Raw genomic sequence first — 10,744 nt, forward strand, 5'->3', positions numbered from 1 at the left:
ATATATATATAGTCATATGACCTAATGTGTGTGTGTGTGTGTGTGTTCTATTGTCCATCTAAGACTATTTAAAGATTAAAAGAAAAAACTGTATATTTGATTTTAATTTCCAGTTCAGCTTTCAGACTGAACTTTATTCTGGGTAAATCAAAACTTACCAAATTAGAAAATGCCAAGAACATTCTCCATTGGTAACTAACGTTTCTTCAAATAGAAATGTGTTATCAAAACTGAATGGACACCTCCCTTTACCAAGCATGAGTGAAAGTTGGAATACTAGTTTCATATTACTGAAGCAGTATGTTTTATCTTTAGAGAAATTAGGCAGCCCTGTGTTTTTAGGGAGGGTTAATTGGAGACTGGGATTCTTTGTTATTCTAAAAAAAACTGTTGAATTTGAATTGAAAAAGAAAATGAAGAAGCCTAAAGACCAGCTGGGAAAGTTCAAAAGGGGTCTTTTCAGCACAACTTTAATGGTTTTAGTGTCAGGGTTTGGGACCAAGCATTTGGGAGTGCAGTTATCAGCTGTCAGGCACCTGTTGTGTGGATTTATGACACAAGTCATGGACTTTGTTTTCAATGAGACATTGAGACAAACTCCTCATGCATCATGGATGACAGAATCTATTTTAGAAAGGCAGCAAATTACAGTTAAGTAAAAATTTGTCCTATTTTTTAAGTTCGGCTTCATTTAAAATTTCACATTCGGTAAGCTGTGGCTTTTGTTAAATTTTAATATTCACACTTATTGTGGTTTGGAGGAGTTTACTTGGTATGTAGTAAATGAGTAAATAAGGTGTCTTTCTATTCTTTAGATAAAATACAGAGTTCAATTTTCCCGGACACACTTTTAATAAAGGGAATTATGATAAGCTACAGCTTAGCTTCTCAAATCCCTGTGTCACTCTGTGTAATAAGTGAGTACATAAGACCTTGCAAATTCCGAAGCTAAATATGACTCACATGTGTATAATTTAGAAGTGTTATGTAGTATTTAATTTTATACCAAGTTAAGCTTTATATTGGGTCGTTAGAAAAGCCATGATGCATTTTTCATAGAAAAAATGCGTCATGACTTTTCTGGTTACCCAATAGATGTAACTTCATATTCTTTAGGTAAATATCTATTTAACAATCCCAGTTCCAGAGAAAATTTTAAGTTTCTATAATGGTTACCCGGACCATCAAACTTTCCTACAAAGCAAAGTTTCTTGGCATTGTTTCTGAATTTTAAGTTAAATCTCAATGTGAGCGGTGAACATTCAAAATGCTGGCAAACTTGCTCAGCTATGTGTCATTCAAAACCTCTGATTAACCAGTAACCTGTCACCTTCCTTCCTGACACCCTATCCTTCCAGAATATAGGCATCCATCTGAAAGCAGGCTTTGCAAATCTGTTGGTAAAGACAAAATTAGATATCCTTAGAATTATCTATGTTACTTTATAATGGAATGGAGGAGTTAAATAGCCTTTTAGTCATCAATAATTTCTAAGTATTGTTTGAATAAACACAAACTCCAATCATTCACATTCATAAATAATCACTTAAAATCTTCACATAGTTTTGAAGAATAGAAGTATGTAGTACATTTTGCAAAGGGTGTCATTAAAAACAATTACATTGAAAAATTCTAGTATTGAAAGAGATAGGAAATTTATATTGCCTGATAAAACACTATTAAACTTCTTTCAAGACATGAGAGTTTCTAACTCATTCAACTGGTGACTTTTTAGCAATAAGCAAAATGAATTCCCTCTTGGATCGTGTATTACACAGAGAGAGAGACAGAAATTAAGCAAATAAAAGAGTAAATACATACATATATATATATATTACATATATATATCATATATACACATGCACACACACACATATTTAGAGAGAGAAAGATAGTGGAAAGCACTGTAAGAAAAATGAATAAGAATATAGGTATTTGCTAGAGTGCTGGAGTTTGCTCTAGGGCTTGCTGGTTTAGAGGGTATTGGGTTCTGTTTTTGTTTTTGTTTTAAGACAGAATCTCACCATGTCACTGTCCTCTCGTCACCAATCCCAGTTCTTTCTTAAGCAGAGTCTTACAATGTTGTCCAGGCCAGCTTCAAGCTTGCCATGCTCCTGCCTCAGCCTCCCATGTTACCGGGAATATAGGCACACACCACTATGCCCAGCCTTTAGTTTGGGCTGGGAATCAAACCCAGGCTTCCCACACAATTGCAGCCTGCAAAGCACAGCATCTTAGCAGCACGTGTCACTGTAGCCAAGCTGGGATTTGCTATTTTAAAAAGAGTGGAAAGAGAACGCCTCAGTGACTCAATATTCTTAAAATATGTACTACTTTGCAAAATGATATTTTCTAGAATATTTCTGGAAACGGTTAGAATCAACTCTTACAATTAGCTAAAATTGTCAAACTTTAGAGAAATAGAGATTTCCAGGAAGAGTAGGAGAGCTGAGGGGGTTCTGAGCCGAAGAAAGCACATGCAGTAGCGTCCATGTTGGCTGATGGATGGGGCTGCGTGTTTCTCCTCCAGGGAAGGTGATGGTCTGTGCAGCCGCAGTCAGCGCCGACTAGGAATGGCTTGGCATGGCAGGAAGTTTATAACAGAGCCTGCATTTGCTAGAACCACAGTCTAAATGGGACACAGGTTTGGCAGAAAGTTGTTCTTCTACAATTACTCATTTATAAAATTAGAGCTATTTCATGTACTCATTTAACTGATTAATTGGTATTCTATTCTTTCTTTTCTATTACTGCCTAAAAGATGTTCCAAGTAATAGAACATAATCACAGTAATTTAAACAATATTTTTAAAGACACTAGACCAAGTGTGGGCAATAGTAAAAGAGGAGACACTCGGAATTAGTACGATTTTACAATATGAGGATATTGATGAGCAAACAGCTGTAGAATCCTAACAGGATGAGCATGCTGGGATAGCTGCAGGAGGCTTCACACACATGGTGGGTTAAGGGAGGCCTGAGTAGTGCTAAGTGTGAGCCACAGAGAGATGGGGGTCATCGACTTAGGCAAGAGGGCAAAGACTGACGGGAGGACGAAGGGGACAAATCAGTGGAGCTGCAAGAGTTTTGCTTGGCCTCTGAATGAGCAGATTAGAGGGTGATGGGAATGACCGGGGAGACTGAGGTGAACCTGGCCAGCCACAAAGCAGCGCTGACTTGACATGTGCAGCAGCTGTAAGGAATCGGGGCAGAGGAGCAAGGAGTGAGAGTAGGTTAAGGCAGAGGAGGAGCCTTCTGGCAGCGAGTGTGCAGGGGGCTTGTTCGTGGCGAGACAGGGTAGAGCCAGCCAACACCCACTGCATCACGCTCTCTAGAGATCGCACCGTCGTGTGTTTATGGCTTACCTCACTCGAGCCGCCAAGCAATCACAGTCATTGATACCACTCTCACTGACTCTGAAGTCGATGAGACAGAGGTCTAGAGAACTAACTTGCTCAGTCAGACAGCAGATAGGAAAAGTGGGGCCTGGACTCCAGACCAAACGAGCCTCAGCACCTCAAACTTCTCCTCTCTAGAACCCCAGGGTCCCCGAGATGTCGGGCATAATAATTTCATAAGGATGACACAGAATGAAGGTCCTTCTTGCACTGACACAAAATAGCTACAATGTATTTGTATTTAAAAGTGGAACTAAAACAAAATAGTAAGGTTCATAATCCCATCCATGAAAAACACCCAGCAGCTTCTCACTTGTAAGGCTTCATTGTCTGCAATTATATTCACACCATCAGTACCATTTGTTCCTGTGATTTTTAAGGGTTCCAACAAAAATTGCATATTTATTATATTATGTAGTGATTGGATTGCATTTTATTAATTTGATGTACTGCTGTATGGTAAACCCAAAGTTTTTCAGTTCTGTGGCTATTACAGAAAATGTTGCTTGGAGCCAGCTCAGGTGGCGTCAGGGTGGCATGATGCTCTGTGATGATGAAACCATGTGGGGAGGTCCCAGGTTCATGTCCTGAGGGCACCCTGCCCATACGTGCTCCTGATCCTGGCTGAGTGGTGCTGGGTGGATCATGGCATGAGAAAACTATTGGGGATGCCGTCTTTCTCTGTTTTTCTTTCTCTCGCTCCCTCTTTTCCCACCCTCTTTTTCACAAGAAAGAAAGAAATATTCTTTTTTAAAAAGGAAAAGAAGGTGCTGGAATAAGCAGGGGTTTTTTTTTACAAACAATAGTTTGCTTCCCTCAGAGCAAAAATCCCATAGAGGGACTTACAAGATCAGGTGGTAAAAACATCTTTTCGCTTCTTGCACATATTGCTGTAAAAGACTCATGTTAATTTAGACAAAAAACAATAGAAAGGAAAACCAATTCCCTACATAATTTCAGCTATGCCGGTATTCTCTTTAACTTTAGAACATGTCAATTGATAACACCACATTGCTGCAGTATTTACTTTTTAAAAAATTCCAACAAAATGAACATAGTTCTATGGTATTTGTCCACTTGCTTATGTTTCCCCTTGTGTGAACTTTCCCGTTCTTAGTCTATTACAGTCTTGATCTTTTTCTGTCTCATTTCTTTTTTTCTAATGGAGCTCTCTGTGGGAACTCAAAAGACAAGGAGAGAGAATTAAAATTGTGCCTCTAGCTGTGTTTGTTATTTGGGCTCCCCCCCCCATTCCAGAAAGACTTAAAAGGAATTACTGATGTCTTTGTTTATACACTTCACCTTCCTCTGAAATAACTGCTATAGATCAAAAGAGGCAGAGGGCTATGTGCAGAGTGATCAGCTGATAACCAATTCTGCTTTCATTTACCCAACACAGGAGCCTTCACATTAGAGAGATCACACACAAGGTTTATTTTCTCCTGATAGACAGCCAGCTCCACTTTGGTAGGAAGGTGGGAGGAGAAAGCCTTATCTTGAGAGAAGAATGGAAATCAATGAAAGGAGCTGTCCCTCTGCTTTAAGGAATGGAGTGGGATCTAGTGGAGAGGGGAGGCAAAGAAGGGGTATTTGTTTTTCCTTAAGTGGTTATAATTAAAGCTTTCCATCCAATTGCTCTGTGAACCAGAAAAAGGTATTCGTGAGTTTGTGTGTTTTTAAGAACATCACAAAGGAGCCTTGTAGCTGTTCTGTAGCGCGATTTGCTCTCCAGCGGCACCTTGTGGAAACAGAGTCATCCTGCAAAGTGGCTGTTCAGGTTTAGGATGAAACTAAGTGCTTCTGGTAATCATGCATGTCGTTCCCTTTATCAGCTTCCTCTCCTGAAAGAGAAGGAATGTGTGAAGGATTGTGTCAGCTATTCTCTTTCTGTGTAACAGTCACTGAAAATAAGCTGTATCTCCATGTGCAAATTCTAGAGTTGTGTACCAAACCAAGGAGTTGCACTGATTCTTAATGTCACATTGTTTAAGCAGTCCCTGGAACTTTTAAAGTCTCTCATTCAAGAAAGCATTGAGCCTGGGCTTTACAGATTTATTTTTGTCTTTCAGGTGGAAACAAGTTAACCAACCAACATTTTCGTCTAAATTGGGCGTGGATCTCATTTGAAAAGGAATATTATCTTATCAACGAGGACTCCAAATTTGTAGATATTGTTCTTAAACGTAGGGGTTACTTGGGAGAAACTTCTTTTATAAGTAAGTTGAATTTTTACTCTGTATCAAAACCCATTTTTCTAGCAAAGGTTTATCATTTTTCTACAGTGACTAGAATATCAGTTTAGTTCACTGGTGGAGTTTTAAAGTTCAGGGAGCTGTTGACATTTAAAGACTCTAACTGCTAAAGAAACATAACATTTGTGTCAAGGATTTTTACCTAAATAGACTTTTTTGCTGATATAAAATAACTTAAAAAAATTGTCAGTAGAGGCCAACAGGTGGCATGGTGGTTAAGGTGTGGACTCCCACATGGCTGAGCATGGCTCAAGTCTCAGACCTGGTGGCTTGCTTTCTCACTTTTCCTTTTCCTTTCTCTCTCTATATCTCTCTTTGGTCAAATTAATAATAATAATAACAAATAAAGTTATATACATAAATAATTCTTAAAAACTTGTCAGTAATTACTCATACGTTAAAAAATAAAAGTGAATATCTCTAGATCTTAAAATAGGCTTAGGTAAATCTATAATTTGTCCAGAAGATAAAAGTCTGGTGAAACAGTGTAAAATGCATGAGGACTGCTTCAATAAAAAGTACATTTTTTAAAAGGCTTTTGCCATAGGGCACTTGTGCTCTCCAGACAGGCAGAGACAGAAAAGAAAGTGAGAAATCAGCCCTTGGGGAAAAGTGGCTATGCCACCATCCCTTCTCCATTTTTCTCTAAGGAGTTTGGGGACACACTTATATGCACCCAGTGTGATTTTCAAGCAGCCAGATCTGGGACTTGAACGGACCATGGTCAGCCATGTGGGAGTCTAGCACTTTAACCACCATTGCCAGGATAACCACTCTTTTAAATCTCTTTCCTACCAACTTCTCTAAAAATATCAATGTCTAGAGAAATATATTAGAAAATTATTTTGTTAATTTGATTTGCTAAAAGGTTCTGGTTCAGGACTTAAGAATATATGAGTTCTGGGACCAGCAGTTGGCCTAATGGCTATCGCTGAACTCCCATGTAGTCTACCACAATTCGAGACCCGGAGCTGGTGACTTAAACTCACACCAGGCACCTGTGCATGTGTGCCCAAGATCCCGAGAGGAGAATGGAGGAGAAGGAATTGAGGCATAGCTACCCACCCCAGGGGAGGGGGGGTGTGATTTCTTGCTTTCTGTATCTTTCTCTGTCTTTCTGGTGAGTGCACATGCCCTATTGCAAAAACCTCTCAAAAAAAAAAAAAAAAGAATATATGAGTTCTATTGCAATTTTTATAATCTTCTAAGGCCCTGAATTAGTTCACATCTTTTTTGCTAACATGTGCTAAGGTTAGAGTACTGGCACAGTAATGGTGAAAATTCTCTTGCAGCAATCCTTCAACTTTCCCAGCTAACTGAAGTTGGCCTTGAGCCAAGTATTCTGCTCCTAATAACTATATGTATTTTGCTCTTATTCTGTCCACATGATTCATGGAATTTTGGGATGTTTCAAAAAGAAAAATCTGACAATGACCATATTTGACAAACACTGAGTTGTATTCTCTAAAGTATTCTATCTCCATTAAATATTTAGGGAATATCATGACTTTTTATTATCCTGACTGACCATTTATGACTTAAATTATCAAAGGATTCATCAACTTGCAGAATTTGTTATTGGCTAGTCAGAGAATTTCTTTATGTTTTTATAAGCAACGCATGCAAACATTAATGTAAAGAGCATTAAGATAGCATGAACTCGCGGAAGTGAGGATATGGTACAATGTGAATATGAATTTACTTGGTTTCATTTTATAAGAAACGTTCCACATACTTGTTTCAAAGACTATATAGCAGAACGATAGCTGGGGCGGGACTAGAACAGAATCTTGAACTACCCAACACCTACAGTAGACTACCTTCATCATCAGGTATTCTGTTATCCACTTCATAGAATCCAAGTAGGATCTACTGTGCTCTATATGATAAAGGGGCACACAGAAAAATAACAAGGAACACCTGAATAATACAACTGAAAATGATACTAAGAAAATGCGTTATGTTTTCGTGAAGGTATTGCTACAAGAGATGGCACGGCAGAAAAAGACAAAGACTTCAAGGGCAAGGCCCAGAAACAAGTGCAGTTCAACCCAGGCCAGAGCAGAGCCACATGGAGGGTGCGGATCGTGAGCGATGGGACGCATGAACAGTCTGAGACCTTCCAAGTGGTTCTCTCAGAGCCTGTGCTGGCTGCCCTAGAATTCCCCGCAGTGACCACAGTGGAGATTGTTGACCCAGGAGACGGTAAGAGCGACAGCCAACTGATTTCTGTTGCATTTAGGCTTTTAAGACAAAACATTTTAGAGAGAAAGTTTCAAATTTGATAGAAAGTTTGGGCTCCCTATAGAGAGAATTTTCTAGATTCATGATTGAATGTTTTCAGATGCGTTCATGGGAAGAGGGAAACCAAAAAGTAATCAAAAGAAGATTTTTTTAAGAAATTCAACTATACATCGGGTTACACAACTGTTCTGTTATAATAATCCTGTCCTTTAAAACCAATATCATGCATCTCCTTTTTCTTTAATGAAGTCATCACTTTTTAAAGTCATTTAACAGTCTGAATATATCTTTTAAACAAATGGTTTAAAAATGCGGCCATTTGGGGATTAATTAGTTCTCCATATTACGTTTAAATTATTCAAGTTTCCTTTATATATTCACCAGCCAAAAGTTTTTTATTTGGCCATATGTTTCCACATTTGTCATATGATATCCACCCCCCAGCCTACCCTCATTCTATAGTGAACACAGTGTCTTGAATCATTGCTCTTAATTTCTATTAGATTATGCTCTCTTGTCAGTGCACTTTTTAATGTGGGTAAAAAGTGAACCTTAATGGTTTTGTGTGAAATTTGACCTTTTTCTTCCCCCCTGCCATATTTCTATAGTCCTGACTTGTCTTGATATAGGCAGGGGGAAAAAAATAAAATAAAATAACTACATGACTTTTTGAAGCCTGGCATTTCTACAAACCTTGTAGAGACTTCTAAAGCTGACATCCTGTCAGAAGCCAGCCGTGACTTTCTTTTAAGCTGCCAGCCTTCTCTACTTTGTCAGTCAGAAAACTCTTAAGTGGTCTGCAAAGATACCATCTACTGAGTACATGAAATGGAGACGTTTGTGGAAATCCTTGTGTTAAAAGATGGAGCATAATTAAAGAGGGGTAGGAAAACTGGAACTCCAACATTGTTTCACTAACGTCCCTGCCTTTAGTTAAATAAGAAGTTCAATTACGTTGATAATTTTTATGAAACGTTTAGCATTTAATTTCTTATCATTGTATCGGCACTATCTAGCGGTAAATCATTAAACTTTCTTCCAGTCCTGAGCTTTGGGTATGTGCTCAAATTATAGATGATGACAAGAGTGTGGTGTGTACAACTGAGTGTAGAATATCGTGTTCTGAGAGTTAGAAAAGGGAATCACAGCTCTGCTTGTCTTCGGCTGGAACTACTTCTAGTTATTAGTCAGTTGATGTGCATCTACGCAAGTTCATGCTTTTCCCAAATTCTCATCATTGTAGCAAACTGAGGTTCATCAAACACTTACAATATGGCAGACAGTGTGCTTAGCACATTATGTGTATTCTTTCATTCCATCCTTTCATTGAATTTACTACCTTGTAGAGAAGTGTATGTGTCCCGTCCTGCGGGACAGTGGAACAGGTTCCTTGGGGGAGGGAGTGAGAGATGGGACAAACACACGCACACACACTACCAGGTGCTGATCAAATCGTCGTCTTCCGTCTATTTCCGTTTATTCAGGAAAAATGGCGAGTTATATACAGCTGGTGGGAACCAATTGGTTGCCCAAAATGCAAATGAGATAGAACAGCATGAACCAATCATTGATGTGGGTGGATCTCTCCCGTTGCCTAGAAACCCAATCACTTCCAGGGAGAATGGTTGGTCACATGATTTCTGAGAAACGATTTGCTCAGTGAGGAAGTGAAGCCTAATGGTTTCAAGATGGCGAATAGCTTGAGATGGCTTCCGTATGCAGTGCTCGCCACATGTATGGATTATGAGAAAACTTGGGATGGATGTCAAACTTTGCACCAAAATAAACTTATTTAAATGCCATTTTTTCACAATTTTTGAAACCCCCTTGCATATACCTTCTTAGGCATTTTACTTGATATTTGTAGGAGCATCTCAATTTCACAGGTTCCAAAGGTTAGAGCATTAGTTCCCAAATCACCTGACCAAAAAGAACTTTTTAACATAACTCTACATATACATGTGCATATATACATACACAAACATACGTGTACATGTATGTATATACATTCTGAGTTCTCATGTGTCTGTAATTTTACTTTTATAATGCTATCATTTATATTTTAAAGATTATGTCATTGTAATTTAGTTAAATTAAAGATTTTAAATGACTATGTATTTTATTCAAAATATCAGTGTTTATATCCACTGGAAAAATAACCCTTATACACATGTTATTTACATGTTTATTTCTTTATTTAACCTGAGATAATACCGCGTAGCCCCAAAGATGCTCTGTAATATCACCTATCCCTCCAGATGTCTGTGGTCCTCTGGTTGGGAACCATGGCTTCGTGGTCCGCAGAGCTGACCTGCGGGTAAAGAATGGGTTAGTCGTGCTGTCTCCAGCAGCATCTCTGCAGACACAGCTGTCTCAACGTGGCAGTCAGCTGAGAGCCTGGTGTACGTGCTGCCCCAGTCCCCGCCCTGAGAGCTTTGGGTGGACATGATAAAACTCCACCAGGTCTGGGATGTGCCCTATAGCAAAAACCTCTGAAAGAAAAAATGGATGGAATTAGGGGAACAGCAGGTGGTGTGGTGGTTAAGGTGCTGAGTCCCACATAGCCACCTGCACAGTTCAAATCCCCCCACCCCCCACCCCCGTGGCTTAAATACACATAGGGCCTATGTACAAGCCCAAAATCCCCAGAGGAGAAGGGACTGAGGTGTGGCCATCTCCCCTGAGGGAGGAGTTCTCACTTTTCCTCTCTTTCTATCTTTTTCTGGCCAACGCACACACGCCCTATAAGAAAACTTTAAAAAGACAAAAAAAAAAAAAAAAAAAAAAAGCGGGATTAGTGTTCTTAAAAAAGAGGCCCAAGGGTTTTTCACCTCCCCCCTGGGGGGGAGGT

The 10,744-nt window shown here is 39.1% G+C and overlaps 1 protein-coding gene across 1 annotated transcript in view; it reads left to right on the forward strand.

Moving 5' to 3' along the window:
- Positions 1-10,744, forward strand: part of FREM2 (FRAS1 related extracellular matrix 2) — a 230,356-nt gene that overhangs the window by 87,617 nt on the left and 131,995 nt on the right. The window contains exons 3-4 of the mRNA XM_006154200.3: positions 5,467-5,613; positions 7,624-7,854. Coding sequence (XP_006154262.1) covers positions 5,467-5,613; positions 7,624-7,854 — 378 coding nt within the window. The remainder of the gene's footprint in view (positions 1-5,466; positions 5,614-7,623; positions 7,855-10,744) is intronic.

This window comes from Tupaia chinensis, unplaced genomic scaffold, assembly GCF_000334495.1.
Source record: "Tupaia chinensis unplaced genomic scaffold, TupChi_1.0 Scaffold000402_1, whole genome shotgun sequence".
NCBI lineage: Eukaryota > Metazoa > Chordata > Mammalia > Scandentia > Tupaiidae > Tupaia > Tupaia belangeri.